General features: G+C 36.0%; 2 protein-coding genes and 1 long non-coding RNA gene across 7 annotated transcripts; all 3 read left to right on the top strand.

Annotated features, from left to right (window-relative positions):
* Positions 1–4,145: 4,145 nt before the first annotated feature.
* On the top strand, positions 4,146–12,155 carry LOC119980812. 5 transcript variants are annotated; one of them, XR_005463930.1, is made up of 9 exons: positions 4,146–4,512; positions 4,855–5,230; positions 5,311–5,369; positions 10,282–10,391; positions 10,519–10,677; positions 10,786–10,860; positions 11,288–11,437; positions 11,553–11,699; positions 11,826–12,155. It is a non-coding gene; the product is annotated as an uncharacterized LOC119980812 (long non-coding RNA). The 5 variants fall into 5 exon arrangements; XR_005463932.1 differs by having other exon boundaries at positions 10,509–10,677; XR_005463931.1 differs by having other exon boundaries at positions 10,498–10,677.
* Positions 12,156–12,200: 45 nt separating this feature from the next.
* LOC119980810 (receptor-like protein 1) lies at positions 12,201–13,239 on the top strand. Its single transcript, XM_038823600.1, has one exon. It carries the CDS (start codon positions 12,412–12,414, stop codon positions 12,847–12,849), a length of 438 nt encoding a protein of 145 aa, XP_038679528.1. The 5' UTR covers positions 12,201–12,411; the 3' UTR covers positions 12,850–13,239.
* Positions 13,240–16,554: 3,315 nt separating this feature from the next.
* LOC119980517 (cyclic dof factor 3-like) lies at positions 16,555–19,657 on the top strand. Its single transcript, XM_038823244.1, has 2 exons — positions 16,555–16,786; positions 17,939–19,657. Exons 1-2 carry the CDS (start codon positions 16,571–16,573, stop codon positions 19,193–19,195), a joined length of 1,473 nt encoding a protein of 490 aa, XP_038679172.1. The 5' UTR covers positions 16,555–16,570; the 3' UTR covers positions 19,196–19,657.
* Positions 19,658–21,630: the final 1,973 nt, after the last annotated feature.

Below are 21,630 nucleotides of genomic sequence, written 5' to 3'. Positions count from 1 at the left end.
GTTTTCTGTCTCGAAAGAATTTTTAACAGGTGACATAAAGTATAATTAAATTTTTTTAAAATTTTATTATAACATTACCAACCAATATATCGGTTGCAAATTACCAACTGATTTTGAATCGGTTGGATAAACATTTCCAACTAAATGTTTTCCATACCCACCAAAAAAATTCCAATGGGAAAAAAATTTTGCAACAGAAATATTGGTTGCAAATTACCGACCGATTATAAAAACGGTTGGAAAAAAGTTTCCAACGAGGTATTATCCAATGGAAATATATTCGGTTGGAAAATAAGATTTTCAACCGATTTTTCCTAGATTTCCAACCGGTTTAGCGGTTGGAAAATCGATAATTTCTTGTAGTGAAATGGATTTCACTACTTGGTATTCCCAATCATGCTATCTCTTCTGAAATCATCATTCAAGATAGTTATTGTCTGGCTTCAATATGCCTGCATAGTTGTTCTCACAAATGTACTTAAATCACCTGACGAAACTCAACCCGACTTTACTTCTCTCTAAGTCACAAGCTACACTTAACTTATAGAGTGGGGACAAACTGTAGTGATCAAAAAATGGTCAGGCCCATTTTCCTCAGGTACAGTTCAATGCCTATTCAACTCTTTGACTAACGAGGCCCAAGGCCCAATCTTTGTGTATCAGGTCCGCTATGTTCACTACGAACTATCCACGAATAGGCTCATGGACCACCACAGGTATGATAGTTATACACTCTTCCTTTACTGTTTGCATCATGTGCATAAGTGGACATTCTCAGATCAGGCAACTTGCCGTCCAAACTTGTGTCTTCAACTTGCCTTCATCATTTGCCTTAGTCGTAGTTACCATAGTCGACCTCAAGATTTGACCAACCATAAACTTTCCTTCAGCATCAAGCCTGGAGGATCGACATAAACTTTTCAACTTGCACCCGTGCTATCACAAGGGACAAGCCACAATTGGTGGCATATTTTTTTGTTAGCAATCTTATTAGTCCCTATTTCTAACACAAGTCACTCTCAAAATATCCCACTACAGATCATCCTTAAGATCTAACCTCATCTAGTCTCTCTTTTCTCCAAAAGAAAATAGATCGATCCTCGCACACTCAGAGACTATGTTCTCTTCAACTTTAAACATTTTTCTCCATTCTCTCTTTCTAAACACTCTCTCTGCCGCGTCTCCCTCCATGGTCATACCTACACACATTTACATTTATTGTAGCTTTCTTTTTGACTTACATTTTTATTGACTTGACTGTCAAAGCTTTTTTGGTCGACACTCCATCAGTTTCAAGTTTTTTTTTTATTGTCATCTACCTACGTGTCTTGTAGCTCGTTGGTGGCCTATCTCACATTTTTCATCGATTGTAGTTTGAGCACCTATAATGAGTAGTATGTCTAGTGTGATTTTGAAAGTTTTATTATTTTTTACACTTGGTTGTAGCTTCTTGTTAGAAAGATTAATCACACCATTTTCATCGATTGTAGTTCGAGCACCTACAATGAGTAGTTTGTCTAGTGTCATTTTGAAAGTTTTAGGATTTTTTGCACTTGCTTGTAGCTTCTTATTAGAAAGATTAAGCAACTCTATGAACTAGAGTTTTTACCCAAATAATACTATTTTAAAAATTATATACTAGTATAACATTGAATTCAAATGTTTTTTACCAATATAGCACTCCATGGCAATGCTAGTGTTGGATTTTTACAATCACGTCACTGTAGATAGTATGATTAATTTTTCTTAATCATGTCATTGTCAGTGACGTAATTATTAATTTTGTGCAATCACGCCACTTTTAATGATGTGATCTCTATTCTTGCTTTTGCACGTACTAGGCATGCACTATCTCTCGTGAATATCCGCTTGAGTTTAAAATTGTGAACTAAGAAATAGATGTCAAAATCTCACTTTTCTCGAACTTTCTGGGGTTAATTTAGTATGTATTTGATTAAGAATGTTGTGGAGGAGAATGTCATGATTAACAAGGTGAGACCCATATGTTAATCACGCTATTTACAATGGCGTGATTAGCATTTGTAGCTTATCACCCCATTGATAGTGATGTGATTGAGCAAAAATTAATCACGCTATTCATAGTGACGTGATCATAAAAACCGACACTAATCACACCACTAGCATTGTAAAAAAATGTTGAGATGTCACATAGTTCCCATCTATTATATATGCACAACCATTTTTTTAATCAAAATATAATTGTTAAATTAATTTCATATTTGTGTTGTAAATTACTTTATGTTTGTTCAAAATTAGAAAATTAGTTAGCCGAGTCAAGTCAACCCATCAAATATTCTAAAATTTTAGAAAAACATGTAAATGGGTGTGGTACCGCTCATTGTGAGCTTTTTTTGGTCGGCAGACATATAGTCAATGGTATCATTTGCGAATCCTGCCTGTTTGGTGGAGCGGTAGCGGTTCTGCTTAAACCGGTACTAGAAGACGATCTTAAGAGCACTTGCAATGGTGCAAGTTTAATAGGGCATGAGAGCCTGTTGTTGTACTTTTTAATGGGGCATGAGTAAAAGTGTATCACAATGGTTCACTTTTGAGGTCCTAAATTTGTTGGGACCAACATGTGGGTATGGCAAAGCCCATGTTCACATTTGGCTCTATTTGTGAGTCTCACAGCACACACACTCACATTTTACATCAAAATAAATACTAGACTTCACCTCTATTACACCAAAAATAAAGTCAACAAATTTACATCATTTTATCAATACATTTTGTTAGCCCAGCTACATCAATAAAACACGTCTCCCAATACATTTTATTGGCATCAACAAATTCCACCATTATGATTGTTTAGCGGTGACATTTGCAGCGACAAAAAATATCGCTAGGGGTGGAAGTTCGATGGTTCGGTTCGGATTCTGTTCGGTTTTAGCCAAACCGAATTTTTTTGGTTTCATATTTAAGCAAATCAAACCATACCGAATAACATGTAGAAACCGAAATAAATCGAATTGTATATTTCGGTTTCGGTTTAAACCGAATTTCTAATTTTATTAAGTAAGTGGTATATGATTTCTAATTTTAAGACAGTAAGTGGTATATAATTTCTAATTTTATTAAAAGTAATATTATTATATTAAAGCCTTAAACTAAACAGTTTGATTTTAAACTAATAAAGTAAACGTATTATAACATATTAACATAATGACATTAACTACATAACATACATATTTATAATAAATATATAAGTAAAAATAATTTCGGTTTAAAACCGAATATATAATTTTCTAACTGAACCGTAAACCGAAAATATCCTAAACTTCAAACCGTAAACCGAACCAAGCTAAAAATTTTGATTTTATTTTCGGTTTGATTCGATTTTTAACAGCCCTAAATGTCACCACAATAAGGGGTGTAAAAAACCGATACAAACCATAATCCAAACCAAAAATCAAACCAAAAATTTTTGTTTGGTTTGATTTTTCGGTTTACGGTTCGGTTACGTTTCAAGATTATATTATGATTTTTGGTGTTCGATTTGCGGTTCGGTTTTGAAAATAAAAATTCGGTGTCAAACCGAAAAATATTATGCATGTATTATATATATATATATATGTATGTATGTATGTATGTATGTATGTATGAGGAATTCTCTCATGAGGTCCTAAAGCGAGTTCCTAAAATGAGGTCATAACTTTTAGGATTAATTTTTAAGGTCCAAAGCATTTTTGAAAAATCTAGAAAAATATATTTGTGTTTTAATCGATTTTACGAACCAAACGATATATTTTTTATTCAAAATAAAAATTAAATGCAACTTAAAATGTGTATGAAATGTCTTTTATTTTATATCCAGCGATCCAAGATTATCACACTTTTCATATTGAATTTGATTTTTGTTTCGAACAAAAAATATGTCGTTGGATCGTAAGACCGATCAAAATACAAATATATTTTGTTTTCAAATTTTTTAAAAAATCTTCTGATCCCTAAAAGTTGAAACCTCATTTTAAGAACTCATTTTAGGATCTCATGGAGAATTCCTCATATATGTATATATATGTGTATATATATTTGGTGATTCTTATCTAAAACAAAAACTAAAGCCTTTAATTTTGGTTGTTTACAGCTGTACATCATTATTACTTTACAAAAGTCTACATTCTACAATACTCCACACCACAACCTTAAGTCTCCTAACCTCCACCTCTCTCTGAAAAGATCTAATTTCATGTCCATCAACCCCCTCTAGTATGAGGCCTGACCTGAAGAGATGACGAGAATCCTATCTTTTTAGCTTTTCCTGTTCACGACTCCGATCTTCTTTCAATCTAATCTCGACCCGTCTCTCTCCCTAGCCTCCACCTCTCTCAGTCTCTCTAATCTGATCAATTTGATCATGTTTTACAACAACGATAGGTTATTGAGGAGGGTAATCACATACCTGAAGAGGGAGAGACGCCTCTGTGGAAACTTGAGAGATATTGGAGACTGCAGAGGAAATTGATGGAGAGATGGCCCATCTGATCTGCCGTGGGTTTGCTTATCCTTCTCTCTGGTTGTGGCTTCCCATGATAGCCACACGTTATTTTTTTACTTTTTTAAAACATTGTTGTCCAAAGACCATTCTATCCTCAACTTTCCTCTATTTACAATTCAGTCATTACACTTTAATTGAGTTCTCTTTTATAATTTCTGTTTAATTTAAGGTAAGTTAAAAAAAAAAATATATATGTATCTATATCTTATGTGTCATACATGGGCTAACGAAAAATCTAAGAATTCCCGTGTAGGACATTTTACTGAATTATTCGAATGTGATTGGTTATTTATTTACTCTAATTGATTCAATCATCTTTATGTGTTAAAATATAGGAGGTAATGATGAATCTTCTAAGCTAGCCGCAATCCTCACATTCAGGTGAAGGCTTGGTGTATCTAACTCCAAAAGAAGCTTTTGTATGTATCATTGGTGAAAGGTCAGGACATGCTAGGGGGCTTGGATGTGGTCTTAGGGGTGCTATAACTAGGCGGAACCATTTGCAAGAGCTAATTGAACAAATGTTTAAAAAGTAATGAATTTGCGGTCACAAAATTGGAAGAGACTTTTGATGCCCGTGTTCAAGCTGCATTAACGATGGCTGAATCTCGTGTTGAAGCATGTTTTGAATCTCGTGTTAACGCAGCAGTTCAGGCCACTTTAGTAAAGTTTATGGTACATCAACAACAATCTTGAGGACGTACTTATGATGTAAGTAACATATATGTCTATAAAATCTAATAGAATTAATAAGTTCTTTATATTTTCTATTTTCTTCCCTTTTGTTTCAGGATAGTTCAGCCTAATATAATACCATGAGTAATTTTTTGAAAAATGAAAGAGCTTCAAGGTTAGTAATCTTTTTCCCTTATTTTAAACACATGTTATATGTGTTTAAACAAGAGCTTTGAAGTTTTTTCTTGTACAGTGGTGAGATTGGTGGATGAAGGGTTTTAGCAAGCTCTACATTCACATGTATGTCATTTTCTTTACATGGACTTGTGGATTTGGTGGCTTAATTTGTTATTGCTTTGCATTGTTGGCTGTCTTCTAGGTTTTCTGCTTAGAAAATCCAAATTTCTATTGATATTTATGCACTGCATGAAAAGTTGCTTTCCCTTTTGATGCCCCCACTTAAGTTAAGCCACTTTGAGGATATTCTGCTATTAAACTACAACTATAAAAAAATGGGCATCTCTGTGATATTGATACTATAGGCATAAATGAAGAGGCTGTAGATCAATTGTTGCTGGTTGGTGGTATGACTGAGTCAAGACTGTTAGTGAGTTAGATTATACCTTCTCTATTTTATTTAGGAGTACCTATATGGGTCTTTTATGCTGACAGTATGGGAGAGTATTGGCACAATGTAGATTTTCATGATGCCACCAAAGGCTAGGAGTTGGTGGGTGAGGGTGGGCTGCCAAAGTTTTCTGTAGAGCTTTGTTGTTCACCGTTAATTTAGGCACAAATACTATTATGTCAGAATAGATTGTGTGTTGCCATGGATTTATTTTTTGTGATTGGTTGAGCCTGGATCGTTAGTTGGATTCGTTTTGTAGCTTTATTTGCAGTGATGGGGTTTTCTTGGTTAAAGTCTGTTTTCATGCTTGTGATGGGTTCTGGGTTTGAAATTTGCTTGTGCATGAGCAGTCTTGATCATTATATCATGTGCTTGAAGTTTGGTTGGAATCCTTCTAGGGGGTATGAGCAATGTTCGGTTTTATCAGTTGCCTTTACTTGGGTGAATTTTTTTGTTATACGTAGGATAGATGCAAATGTCTTTCCTGATTATCCTCAGAGTGTTTTAAGCTACTTTTTAATTGCTTTTTTCAGCAACAATCTGTTTCTTCTTAGCATTGAATAGGGATCAATTTTATATGGAACTCAATGCTTGTGAAAAGCGAGGAAGATTTTGGTTTGTCTTTTGGGCTTTGGGTTAAGTTGCTCCCTATTTGAAGCACTAGATACTTATGGGAATCCCATTTTAGTGGGCAGCGTACAATTTAAACAAATTCTACCTACGTGATGAACTGCCACTAAAAGTAACATTTTGTGGCGACAAAATGTAGCCGCCAAATGAAACAAGAGCTTTCACGGCGCCATTGATGTCGCCTCTAAAGATACAGCAGTCGCCATAAAAGGCATCCATTTTACGGTGTCAGTATTGTCGCCTCAAAAGGTTATCCGTTTTGCGGCGATACAATTTCTCGACGCAAATACCTTTTGCGACACGTCCTTGTGCGGTAGGTCCGCAGCGACTGATTTATGTCACTGCATGAAGTAATTGCGGCGACATATAATATATAAAAGAGTACTTGTTTTAGTGTAATGAGTCAATTAAGCTCCTGAACTTTAAACAAATGGGTCAAAATCCCCTCTTCTTCCTCAGAATTCCATCTCCTTCTTCTTCCCCACCTTGTTCTCCGTCAAAATGATTACTGTTCTTGATTCGGATGAAAAACAAAGGCTCAAATACCATAAACCTAAATCTTTGCCAACACTTACTTCACCAAGCCAATGAAATTGGAGAGGGTGATCAACCCCTGCTCTGATGCGCAAAAATGCCCAAATTCCAGCAACCTCGCCGAGACCAGTCCATGGAAGACTAGTTTTGAAATTTCTCGACTCAATCACTTGAAAAATAATATTGAAGCACTTGCCTCAGATGGGTATTGGCTCAAACTCTATCTTTGGTTCTGATGGATACATACACTCTTTGTAAGTCAAACCTGCAGTGTTTGATCTTTTAATGTGTTTATCTGAGGGAAGGAATAGTTGGGGATGTTGTAGGTATCTTTTATTGGACGGGTTTCCATGGATTTAATCCATTTGTGCGTACTTGTAACATGATCCTGGTTTTGCTGGTGAGGGAGCCATGTCCTTGATCAACTGAATTATGTTTATTTTTTGTTGGTAGTCATGTCATATTTTATACATCATTTTATTTTTATTACAAATCAGAGTCATGTCTAGGGGTGTAAATGGTCGGTTTTTTGGAAAGAATTTAACCGACCGATCTGTCGATTATTTCAGTTAGTTCTCATTAAATTCTTTTGGAAACAACCGACTGTTTGATTATTCGAGTAATTTTTTAATAGCACTAGCCATGTCACATATTAGTCCACATTAGCTAAATTTAACGTTCAGGGGCTTACGAAGACCAAACTTCAAACTACAAGAGCTTGTTAAGCCCAAAACAAAATAGAAGGTTTAATCAATAATTTTTTTCAAAAGTACAGGGGTCATTTTGGTAGTTATCCCCATGTTAAAATATAATTCTCAATTTTAGACTAACATAATAGGAGAGGGTAGTTTCTTTTGCCGTGATTATTGGTTTTGTAGCCAATGGTTTTTTTTTCATATATATTCTCCACAATTATTTGTACCAATACTTGTGACCAAGTCAAATCGGTGGAATATATACAACAAATCTTGAGAATGTAAATGTGATTCACAACCATTAGAATGAAAACAAATAATACGACAAAACCAAGCAACACGGCATATTGACAAATGTTAGAAAAAGACTATCAATTAATATTCAATATGTTGTGGGGAAATACGTCAATACCTATTTCTTACATGACTTTATAAGTCAAGAACTTCATTTGTGAGTTCAAGAAATTTTGATGTTGAGTTTTTGAGACGCATTTTTTCAACCTTTGTCAATGTGCCGTGTTATATATATATATCTCCAAGCAACACGGCACATTGACAAAGGTTGGAAAAATACGTCTCAAAAACTCAACATCAAAATTTCTTGAACTCACAAATGAAGTTCTTGACTTATAAAGTCATGTTAGAGATAGGTCTTGGCATGTTTCCTCATAATATATTGAATATTAATTGATAGTCTTTTGCCAACCTTTGTCAATGTGCCATGTTACTTGGTTTTGGGAATTCTCCTATGCGCACCTTATTTACGCACCTATGTTTTCACCATTGATTTGAAACATGTGGGACCCAAAACAATGGGCTCCACTTGTCATTTCACTCATCCGCACCCTTAAAAAGTGGTGCGTATCTTAAGTGCATAAATTAGGTGCGCATTAGAGAATTCGTCATATATATGTATATGTATATGCATCTTCTGTCGTGATTATTAGTTTTCCTCTCTGTCAATCTTCCACATAATGTCAATTCTAGCTTTAGGAAAAATGTCCCTGCAAAGTGCATGGTGGGACTCCGTTTTTATAAAACCCAGATATGTTATCCACACATTGACAACTTGTATACTTTTTTTACACAAGTCAAAGTCATGGTCTTCTTAAATTAAAGTAATGAATAATAATTAGAATCGAGCCACTCTAATCAGTATAAATGAATGGATCAACTTGTGTGGTTGATCAACATACAAAGACATAGGACCAAAGTGGATATGTATTGTGATATTCATGTGGGTATCAATAGATTGTGGAAGGTGCTAGGAGCAGGAGAAACTTGCTCTCTTGCAACTCAAACCTTTATTCAATCAGTTAAACTGGTTGAGGATGAGGAGACTTCAGACTGTTGTAAGTGGGGATGGGTTGAGTGCAGTCCTGCCATAGGGCGAGTAATTACACACTCTCACTAGATGATAGTAGAGGATTGGACTAGTCGGTGTTGTATATCAATGCCTCTTCGTTTCTCCCGTTTGAAGAACTAAAAGAACTTCACTTGGGATTCAATAATATAGTTGGTTGCATTGAGAATGAAGGTTCTCAAATGTGTATTTTGTGAAATTAATTTGAATTATTTTTTAGTTACGATAGGGATCCCAACAGTCGGTATCCTAGTTATTCTAGTTGTTGATTTGTATGCACATTTTTTGTCCATCATGTAACACATTTGGAGCTCACGAATTCACTTGAATTCCAGGAAGCACAGACTTGGCAAAATGGGTGCTGAGTCCGCATCACACGAACTTAGTTTGCCAACGCAGTAGACGCGCAAAAATACCGCTATGACTCGCGTTCACCGCGTCATAACAGTAAACACAACAATGACTCACCGAGGACTCGTCATCCACGCGGGGGGACTCGGATTTCCACTTAAAACCACTCATGACCTGCTCTGTTTCTCTCCTTCCACACGCGAACTCTATATTGAAGACCTCCTCTGAAGCTCTCTTTCCACACGCGAAGCCCTGAATCGAAGACCTCTGAATGGAACACCGGCTCTGAATCGAAGACCTACTCTCCTTTCACACTTCATCTCTTCATCGTCGACTTCGCCACTGAATCTCAGGTATGTGATCGACCTCTTCGCTTCTCTTCTCTTCTCCCATCAACCCATCAATTTTTTTTTATATTGTGCTTCTGCCTTCTGTCTCCACTTCTTCATTCTTTGTCGATCACGACTTCACCTTCGTCACCTCGGTGGTCGACTTCGACTTCACCTTCATCGCCTCAGTGGTCTCGATTGTCATCGCGCCTCTCCTCTGCAAATATCAGGTAGGTATTTTTTTTATTTAATTATATTCCCACATTTAACACCAACACAAATCGATAGATCCATGTGGCCCGATTAATTAATTTTTGTTATTTTACTGCCAAATTAGAAAATTCCTAAAAAAAAATGCATTTGTTCCTAAGTATTTTTTTTAGAGTACAATGACTAAAAGAATGCATTGTTCCGAAGACCAGTCAAAGGTCCCACTCAACTATTATGGCAACTATGTTTAATTTGGGTTGAATTTGTTTATATACAATTCTCTAATATGTATATAAAATATATATAAATATTTTTTATTTGCCGAGTCCCCCCGCACTCAAATACAGGATTCTTTGAGGTTTTGCGAATCCCTGCGTCCCCGCACCCGCATCCCGTATACGAGTCGGTGCTTCCTAGCTTGAATCTTGTGCATCCAACTCAGCAGTTGGGATAATTGGTATATCAAGTTCTGGGATCTTTATCATTTTCATTTACTTATACTATATTATTTGCTTTAATTATTTTGGAATTCGCTCTCATGTTTTTTGTGTTTTTTTTTAAAGTACTTGCTTAGTTGCTCGCAGGATTTGACATACTATCATCAAGGTTGAGCAATCTGGAGCTGCTTGACTTTGACTTTAACGATTTCCATAACAGCATCCTGTCATCTCTGAATGGTCTTTCTTCCTTAAAATTTGTATATCTGAATTACAATCAATTGAAGGGAACAATTCGTAGCCATGGTCCGTATTCAATAGGTTTTCATATGAATTGAAAAGCAAACGATTGTGGAGGCTTCTGGTTTTGGTTCAACCATTTCTATATTGAAAAGTGCTTTACTTTCTTGACAGAGCTACACGATCTAAACAACTTGGAGGAGTTACATATAAGCGGGAATAAGATTGAAGGCTTTGCATCTCTTCAAGGTATAATTTGAGAATGGTTAATGAATATTTTTCCATGCATGGGTGCTGGACGAGCAATTTTAGGGAATAATCTGGCGCATCCGAGTTTGAGTCATAATCTCTTTAAAAATAGTGTAGTTTTCTGGTAGTGAACTTTCACACCTCTAATTAATCAAAAATGATAAAAGATATCAATAGTTTGTTATGTATCTTAGTTATCCCAACTGTTGAGTTGGATGCAAGTGAATTCATGTGCTCTACATGTCTCATATGATATACATGAAATCCTATGTACAACTTAATCGTTGGGATGATGACTGGGATACCTGCTGGAATCCCTATCATTGCTGCTGATTAATATGTTAATAATTGCTTAACATTCTAATCTATATTTTAAAGGTTTATTAGTTTACATTTTTTCTTTTGTTTTATTTCTCTTTCTTTGCAGGCAAAAGAACTTTGAACAAGTTAAAAGTTCTTGATCTAGGAGGCCAACAGATCAATACAAGTATTCAACTGTAATCATTAGGATCACTCCCAAACCTCAGGACACTTATTCTTACAAATAACTACTTAAATGGAACAACAACCACTCAAGGTATATTTGTTAAACCACGTAAACCTTATGTCCTTCTCTCTTTTGATTGTTATGTTTATTGCTCTATTGTTTGTGTGTTGTTTATTTACAACACTACCTACATGTGTATGCACAGAGTTGGGAAACTTGAGCGTGGTGGAATATTTGGACCTGGCTGATTCTAGTCTGCGTACAGACTTTCTCCAAAGCATTGGATCATTGACTTACCTTAGAGTTCTAAGTTTGGAAAATTGTGGACTCAAGGGTATCCTACCTAATCAAGGTGATTGATTTTATATATATCAATTTTACATTTTTTCCTCAATTTATCTCATCTCTTCTCCCAAAAGTAACATTTTACAATGTTCAAGTTTTAATGTAAGAAGCAAATCAATTCTTTAATCTGCAGGCTGGTGCAAATTGAAGAACTTGCAAGTGCTTCGTCTCAATTCAAATGAACTTGAAGGGACACTCCCACCATGTTTAGGAAACTTGTCATCTCTTCAAGATATGGATATCTATTCCAATCAATTCATTGGAAATATTGCCTCCACTTCCATATCCAATCACATTGAAGTCCCAATATCATTAAAGCCAATGGCAAATCTGTCAAATCTTTGGAATTTCCTAGCTGATAACATTGTTCAAGTTCTTGATAGCCAATTCTGGATTCCAAGATTTCAACTACAGTCACTGATTTTGGGGAGTTCTCTTTTCAAGAATTCGAAACAACATCTTCCCAGCTTCCTCTATCATCAAAATGATTTGAGAAGTACTGATCTAACCAATTTGGAGGTGTGTTCCCTTCTTGGTTGCTTGAGAATAACACATTATTATATAGTATTGTTTTGGGAGGTAACTACTTTACGGGTCCATTGTTACTGCCATCACATTCTAAGCTACATCTCTATCGGATAGATTTATCTGACAACCAGGTAGAAGGTCAAATTCCTACAAATGTTAGTGTAATTTTTCCAATTCTGCAGTACTTAGAGATGCCTGGAAATTTTTTCCGCGAAGAGATCCCTGCTAGCTTGGGTGAGATGGAGTCATTAGAAGATTTGGACTTATCAAACAATCAATTTTATGGAGGAATACCATGGAAGTCTGACAAGCTAAGGTCCTCGTTGAGGGTAATTAAACTATCAAACAACATATTGCATGGCCATATACTGTCTACTGATTTTAACTCTACCACCACATTATGGACTCTTGAGTTGGATGGCAACAACTTTGTGGGAGATATACCTAATTTCTCAACCTTTTCCTCTTTTTTGACACAATTGGATTTTAGCAGTAACTTCTTATCTGGCAAGCTTGCAAGATGGTTATCAAACATCTCCTATTTATCTAGTATTAGTCTGTCCAATAATTACTTTAAGGGAACTATTCCGTCGGACTTTTGCAAGCTTCATGAACTTGGTTTTCTGTAGTTGTCTAAGAATTATCTATCTGGCTCTATACCACCTTGCTTTAGCAAAATACAGTCTCTCAACCATGTCCATTTGAATAATAACATGCTGCAAGGTCGATTACCACATGATTTTCTTAACAACTCTTCTATTCTGGTGGTGGACCTTAGAGATAACAGCTTTAGCGGCATCATTCCAAGTTGGTTCGGCAATGTCTCAAGGTTGGGTGTCCTTCTGCGTTATGCAATCTAAAACAAATAAGCATCTTGGATCTTTCGTGGAATAATTTATCTAGTGGTCTGCCTCCTTGTTTGAGTAATTTAAATTTTGAAGCTAGAGTGGACGCCAACTTGGTACATATATTTTACATCTAAGGGGGATGAAGTTGTGGAGTTTATGTTAAAAGAGTAGGTCCCTTAATTACTCAGGAATGATTATCAATTCCATGTTCAGAATTGATTTGTCTTGCAACAAATTCTCCGGTGAAATCCCAATTGAATTTGGAAATTTAAGTAATATCAAATCTTTGAATCTATCACACAACAATTTGACGGGACAAATCTCCACAACGTTTGCAAACTTGAAGCAGATTGAGAGTTTGGATCTTTCTTATAATTACTTGATTGGTCAAGTCCCTCCTCAACTTATAGAGTTGAACTCTCTAGCATTTTTCAGAGTAGCACACAACAATTTGTCTGGTCCGGTTCCAGACAGGAAAGGTCAGTTTATAACCTTTGATGAAAGTAGCTATGAGGGAAACCCTTTTCTATGTGGACCTCCATTGAATATAAGTTGCATAGAAACTACTTCAGAATTACCATCTCCTAATGCCTTTCTCAGTGAAGATGAAGACAATGTTTTGATAGACACTAGTTTTCTATGTGAGTTTTGTGGTGTCTTATGTTATAGTACTATTGGGAATAGCAGCAGTTCCATACATAAATCCGTATTGGCGACAAGCATGGTTTTACCATACAGAAGTGTGCATAACCGCTTGTTATTATTTCATGGAGGACAATTTACGGAATGTGTAGCTTTTTTCTGGGGATGGAGGTTGTTCTTTTGGTGTTCCAACTCTGATTTTGGATCAATCAATATGTATGAAATTTTGTCTACTGAATATTTTTCTTCTGTAACAACTGGTTGAAAAATTGTTTTAGTGTATGTGAAATTGTATCGTTTCGTACTTGAAACCTCCACTATAATCCTATAAGTGCCTGAGGATATAACTGCCTGATGATACCCATTTGATTTTCTTAAACTGTTCAAAATTTCTCATTTGTAGACTGTTTTGAAAACACTTGAAAATGTAGTTTGAAAAACTAAACACTTGTCTCCATATTTGGGCAAAAGAGTACTTTTCATCCCTCAACTATTGATCGGGTTTCATTTTCGTTCCTTAGTTTCTTTTTCTCTTTTCGTCCCCCAATTATGGGAAAGTATCATGTTTATCACTTGAATAAATCCGACCACTGAAAAATCCTACGTGACATCATATTGTTCGTCAGATCAGATTTTTCCCATCCTCAATCTTACTTGAAATGACGAAAATGATACTTTTCAGTAGTTGAGGGACGCAAATGGGTGAAAAAAAAAAAGTTTAGGGACAGAAATGAAACTCATCCTATAGTTGAGTTGATAAAGTTGAATTCAAAGATGCACATTGCAATTTTTGGAGAAAGGACCAAACATTAAATAAGAAAGAAGTTTTAACAATAGATCTCAATGTAAGAGCATCTCTCGATAAGAACCAAATGGCCTAACTGCATTTTTTTCCCCCTAAACCACAAAATCAGGCCTCCAATGCAGTAACAAACATGGTAACAAAAAATTATAATGCCCTTTCTTATATGAAAAATCTGACCCAAAGGAGAGAGAAAGTGGAGATGCAAAATTAGAGTTTGGCCTTGGAAGAGAATTTGATTAAAGATATTTGATGAGTTTCGGGATTTCCCTATATGAAGGGTATGATTTTCCATTTAATTTCGGGCAAATTATTTTTAATATTGAGGACGAACTTTCTACAATTGACTAATTTAAATGGTTATTCATTTTACAAAAAGGATACGCGTCCCATTAATTATCGTCCCAGTTTTCCCAGTGCTGACATGGACGTTTTCATAGATTGCTCATATGGACAATTTGTGGGGCCCAGATGGCGATCGATTTGGACATCAGAACTATCATCTTAGAAGGGGATGCTCTTGAAATAGTGAATGCAATTAAAAATTCAGAGTGTGTGAACTTGTGGGTTATGGACATTTACTGACCAGCATTAGATCTCTATTAGCTAGTCTTTCATGTTATGTAGTCTATACCCCAAGGGGTAAGGGCACTTGCAATGGGTTAGGGGGAAATGTCCCCAACAAAATTAATTTTGGGCCCCACCTCTATTACATAAAAAGTCAAGTTAGACACGTATTCTAATACAACTACATCAGTAAAACACAAATTTCTATACACTTTCTCTTCCCACACATTTTCTCTTTCCACCCAACCTAACAACATTTCATTCCTCCATATTATCCACAACAAAACTACATCAAAACACCAAATATCAATACATCCACATCAGTAAAACACTTCTCCCAATACAGCCACATAAGCAAAACACGTTTTACAATACAGCCACATCAGTAAAAGACAATATCTTTGTTGGCTCAATAATTGTCTACCATTGCAACTGCCTAACAACAGGGTTGCTGATAGTTTAGCTCGACTGGGCCGTTTATATGAGGTTCCAGGTTTTCTATTAGGTGATGTCCCTGCCTCTGTTAAACAGGTTTATCTTAGTGATGTACTTTCTTTTGGCTAATATACTTCCTTTTTTCCCTTAGAAAAAAAAACAGGGCCAAAGTGGATCCCATTATTATTTAAATTTTAATTATCAAGAAATAGCTTTTTCCACTAACATTAATATCATATGAGCTGTCAAGGCCGACCTTTATTAATTATTATTCGGATGGACTCCAAAATAAATCCAAAAAGTGGAAAGCCTGTCAACTATTTAAAGAGTTGGACGGTAATATCCTACTCTTTATTCAACCAATATTTTTATGCCACGTAACAACGGTCAACCAATACCTTGCTACCTGGAGCAACTCCCAAGGAGCTCATATTGCTGACTAGAATATTGCAGAAGGGATAGAGACTCTAATTTTTTACTCTTACACTCTCTCAAAAGTACGTTAGATTATGAATTAAAATATGTTATTGAATATTTTGATTTTCATAAATTATAATATAATTGATTTTGAAAACGAAAATTTTAAATCTTTAATCTTTAATAGTATTTTGATATTCGTAAATTATAATCCCTCAATCCAAACACGCTCTAAATCCTAAACGTTAACTCTTAAACACTGATTCCTATCTCATAAAACTCTAATATTACATTTCAAAAAAATAATGATTCAACATAATTGTTGATAGGGAATTAAAGCCAAAATTACAGTCAAGAATTTCTCATCCCTTTTCTTCACCGATGCTCCATGTTAATAATTTAACCTGATTTTTGATAGTGAATTAAAGCCAAAATTGAAGTGATTCCCATCCCATTTAGGAACGGGATTCACCGTTGATCCGTGCTACCGTATAAAGAGTCATAAAGTTGGTGGGGAAGGGAGAAAATCTCAAGGCCACATAAATATGTGGCTGAAAATCAAGCTCTAGTGCTGACGTGGCGTCCACTTCTGCTTGAAACGTATCAAATACTCCGCAGATACGACACTTCCTTCCGTGCATGCCCAATTCAATACTCAGAGAAACTTTCTCGCGCGGTTTCTTACTTTCTTCATCCTGTTTGGTTACCGAGAAAATGCGGGAAACTAAAGACCCTGCTATCAAGCTATTCGGCAAGGAAATCCCCGTGCTGGAAGGCTTCGGTACTCCGGAGATCTTCGACTTTGAACGGAGCTCTACTGGGACGGAGTCTTCAGAGGAAGAGAAAGCAGACAAGGTATAAATTGAGTTGCAGAGTCGATTTTAGTTGGTGTTAGTATTTTCGTTTTGTTTGCTGGTAACGGTACTTGTGGTTTAGCTCCATAGATATGACTACCTTGTCTGCTGGATTTGTAGGCTTTATTTGGGGTTCTAAGGGTTTTTTTCACGTTAAAGATTTTGCTTCTCTGTTTCTATTTGGTCATAATTTTGGAGATTTGATTAAAATCAGGAAAAGTAAAAGGAATTTTGGTAGAGTAAGAATTTTCAGTTCTTTGATTGTGTTTCTTTTCTTCTTGATTCCTTTTGGTAAACAATACTTGTCCAAGCAACTATTGCTTTTGAGTTTGATTTCCTTCATTTATGTATTTTGAACTATTCTAATGTCTGACAAATGAATTAAACTTCTCTATGAAGTTTTCTTCTTTCACTCATGTAACTTTGAATGATTTTGGCTTAGAACTGTGTAAGTCTATTGATCAACCATCAGTAGCAGTCTTGTTCCCTTACTAGTCATTTGAGCTAAGATTTAATGGACTTTGTGATCAGAAAGTTGATTGTGAATGGTTTTTGCAACCTTTGGGTACTGAATGTTCCTTGTTTTTTCTTTTCTTCTCTCTTCTCTGTTTGTGGATGCTTTTGGTTTTGTCCTTTAGTTTAGCTGTTCAAGATCTTGGGGAACCTAGAGAGTTCCATTGGCTTTCAGGGTTGATTTTTGTTGATACCCTTTTTTATCATAAAAATTGCAGATTCCTCATGTAGCTTTTTTGTCTTATTGTCTTGCACCTGAAATGTTCATAGTGTGGCTTATTGAAATTTATATTGTCAATTCTCGCAATTCAATTGTTTCCTATTTTCCTTATATCATTTGTTTTTGTATTCATAGTTTTTGTAAAACATCATAAGGCTTGAGTTCTAGAAATTTATGTGGATTCACAAAAGATAGAGAAGTGTTATTGTATAACTTGCGCCGCTTTGCATATGCAACAAATAGGAGAAGATCGAGGAAGAAAATTTGGGACTAATAGACAAACTTTTCATATGATAAGCTTGAGCAAATTGGTTTTTCCTCTTGGCTCTTGTTTCAGTGCTTGTTGGGCTCCTGTGTAACAAATTCTAGATGTTTCTTATGAACTTGTTGCATCTAATAAATGGTTAATTTAATTTTCAGGATTCTCCTGCTGGAAAAGCCGCAGAGACCATGCAACATACTTCCCCTGAAAATACAGAAGAATCAGCAAATCCAGAGAATATGCAAGAGAGTGATGTGAACCCGAAGACACCAACTATTGACGAAGAATCTGCAAAGCCAAAGACGACCATGACAGAGGAAGAACAGAGTGGGACAATGAACTCACAAGAGAAAACTTTGAAGAAGCCGGACAAGATACTTCCGTGCCCCCGCTGCAATAGCATGGATACAAAGTTCTGTTACTACAACAATTACAATGTCAACCAACCCCGTCATTTCTGCAAAGCCTGTCAAAGATATTGGACAGCAGGGGGTACAATGAGAAATGTGCCTGTTGGAGCGGGACGCCGCAAGAACAAGAATTCCGTGTCACATTATCATCACATCAACATCTCTGAGGCACTCCAGGCTGCTAGAATGGAAACTTCAAATGGCACTCACCATCCTGTATTGAAAAGTAATGGCAGAGTCCTTAGCTTTGGGTTAGACAAGCCAATATGTAGTTCTATGGCTTCTGTGTTAACTCTTTCTGATAAGGATATCTTCAATGGCACCAGAAATGGGTTTCATGGCCATGAGGAGCAAAGAAATCCAGGTCCTTGCAAAGGTCGAGAAAATTGTGATGACTGCTCAAGCGGATCTTCCGTCTTACTTTCTACTTCAGCGGAGGAAGGGGGCAGAAATTGCTCACAAGAACCATCAATGCAAAATGTTAATGGATTCTCTTCTCCGATTCCTTGTCTTCCTTGGGCTTATCCATGGAACTCTGCAGTGCCCTCACCTGCTTTCTGCCCTCCAGGATATCCCATATCATTCTATCCTGCCTATTGGAACTGTAATTTTGGTGCCACGTGGAATATCCCTTCGTTATCTCCGCAATCTTCCTCATCAAACCAAAAGGCTCCAAGCTCCGGTCCAAAGTCTCCCACACTAGGGAAGCATTCAAGGGATGGGAACATGGATAAATCCGATGATCTTGAGGAACAGCCTTGTAGACAGAAAAATGGACGTGTTTTGGTCCCCAAGACCCTAAGAATTGATGACCCAACTGAGGCTGCAAAAAGCTCTATATGGGCAACACTGGGAATCAAGAATGAATCAATAAATGGGGGAGGAATATTCAAGTCCTTCCTATCAAAGGGTGATGAAAGGAATCATATATCTGAAACCGCTCGGGTATTGCAAGCAAATCCTGCTGCCTTGTCTAGATCCATCAACTTCCAGGAGAGCTCTTGAAGGTGTGGTAGTTTCCTGTGGTCCTTCAGTGTTTCATAAAGGCAGGAAGATTTTCAGCATCCTTCATGGATTATTTTTAATTGATCAGCCTTAATGCTAACTGAACTAGCTAGCTGATTGACTGAAAGCAAAGACCAGGGGAGATAAGTTTCTGGTTGGCAATAAGATGGGGATAAAATCTCTTTTAGGAAAAGTGCCTCTTTGTAACAGTATGCGCAGATATCTTTATTTTCTCTGCTTGGTTTGCTGAGTTTTTGTCCTGTAAATATGTGTGTGTGTAATGGTGGTGAGTGTATAGTTGGAGAATGATCTTTAGATGTATGAAAATCCATGTGTACTGGGTTAGAACTTTCTTTCTAGAGCTGGAAAATGTACCCTTTGCCCCAATTTTCCTGGGTCCTGTATATACACTAACTGCAAGTATTTTGTTTGTTGAACTTTACAAAATGGACCATTTTAGACTTTCTCTGAACAAGAATGTAAGAAGATGCAACAGATCACAAAAGGTCTGATGATCAGTTGTTGCAGTGGAAGTGTGCTAGGAGTCCAAAATTAATCCGTTTCAGTTCTGCCATCTGTGAATGCTGCTGACAGATTGATGGCTGTTTTTTTTTTTTTGTTTACCTAACCAATAGAAGGTTTTATTGAGCAATCTTATGGATCTCCTTTGTGTTTTTTGTTTCAACTATTTCAAATGTTGAGATTAAAGTATACGAGTTCACATGGATCATATGCGTCTATCAAAACTGCATTTGAGATAATTGGAATAAAAAAGATTGAAATCCTTACTTTCTTAGCATTTTCTGTTTTATTACATCAGACCCCTAGAGGATAGGGCTAGTACCCAAACCCCCACACAATCCTCTAAGAATATGCCCCTATCCCTACTCCATGGGGTTTGACCTTTGAAACCGGCCAAGAGCTAAGGTCTTGGTTTGGTAGCCTTAGAAAGTACCTAATCCCCTAGAAAGTACCTATCTTTTTGAGAAAGAGAGGCCAACCTAATCCAAAATTCTTGTAAAGTTTATGCAGCATGGAATACAAACCACTTGTTTTGAGGTTGTAGTTATCATGTTTCCTGGTTGTGGTTTGGTAAGCAATATTAAGTAGGATATATATGTCACTCGCTTATCAAACAACCAACCTTTTTATGGCACATAACTATAGCCAATTTTAGGACAATAAAGAAATCATTTCAAAATTGTATTTATATGAACAATTTTGTGACAATTCCAAATTTCATGACCAAATATATCTCAGTCTTATTAATGGAATGTTGAAATTAATCATTTGAGCAAGTGTCATAAATTGTTAGTTACGGTTTTCCTATAATTATGCAGTAAATTATTTTATTTAATATTTACTTTATTGTCTAATTAAGTAAAAATATGAAACTCTTAATTTAAATATTTATCTTTATTTTCTAAATTATTTTTTATTTTATTTTTTTTCCTCTATTTACATCTAAAATGCATAGCATAAACAACATATATGCTACGAACAAAAGTTAAACCAAACAATATCAACATTTTAGAAAGCATATATGTTACAATTTTTAACCAATATATATGTAATTGACAAAATTGTTTGTCATGAGAGTTGACATGTAATTTAGAATTTCATTCTGATTATGACTAAAGAGTTCAATTTGAGGGGGGAAACAAATGGCAAAAGCTCAAACTGGGATACATAAGTGATTGATCACCAACAAGGTGGGGAATGATATTAATATGGACAAAACAATAAAACCACCATCTTTAAGCTTTTTTAAGACAGCATTTGCTCAAAGACACCAAGATCCAACCATGTGGGTGACATTGGTGTAAGACACTAAAAATACAGCAATGAAGATATTTTGTTGTCTGAAGCAAATACAGGCCACATATATAATTGGGTATGGGACCCAAATTGCACATACTGCCATGAATCCTTTTTTGGCGCACTTTCTTCCTTGCTTTTTGCTAAATTTTTGCTTTACAAGGGAAAGCAATTGCTCACTACTTTTCATCCACATGCCAATGTTCCTGCTTTTTGGGCATTAATGCCACCCTTCATTCGTTCATGGACATGTCTTATCCTTTTGGACCCAATTGTTACGTAAGAGCCTACCCTAATTGTAAGGTATTAGCGTGACAACATATAAAATCAAGGATATTTTAGATATGTGCAATACATAGTGGTATGAGAATTGTCCTACTTTTAACAATTTCAGAATGGTCATAAACTCATAATATTTGTCTTGGAATATGAGCCTCAAAATTGTTGTTTGATGCACAACTACAACGGATTGAGGGAGATGCCGGTGCACTGCTGCACCGGTTAAAAGATTGTTCACAATTTCAATCGTGAGTTCTCGAGGGAAAGATTTGACGGCCATTAATCTCTTAATTTTTAATTAATAAATATAAAAAATACAATAAAAACTTTCTTCTCAA

Source organism: Tripterygium wilfordii, chromosome 16 (genome assembly GCF_013401445.1).
Source record: "Tripterygium wilfordii isolate XIE 37 chromosome 16, ASM1340144v1, whole genome shotgun sequence".
NCBI lineage: Eukaryota > Viridiplantae > Streptophyta > Magnoliopsida > Celastrales > Celastraceae > Tripterygium > Tripterygium wilfordii.
Note: the sequence above shows the minus strand (reverse complement) of the source record. Positions and strands in the feature narration are given on the sequence as shown.

Excerpts from the sequence above, each read along its gene's own strand:
- LOC119980810 (XM_038823600.1), top strand. The coding sequence starts at position 12,412 with ATGCCTGGAAATTTTTTCCGCGAAGAGATCCCTGCTAGCTTGGGTGAG.
- LOC119980517 (XM_038823244.1), top strand. The coding sequence starts at position 16,571 with ATGCCCAATTCAATACTCAGAGAAACTTTCTCGCGCGGTTTCTTACTT. Across the intron at positions 16,787-17,938 it reads AGGAAGAGAAAGCAGACAAG|GATTCTCCTGCTGGAAAAGC; the intron begins GTATAAATTGAG and ends TTTAATTTTCAG.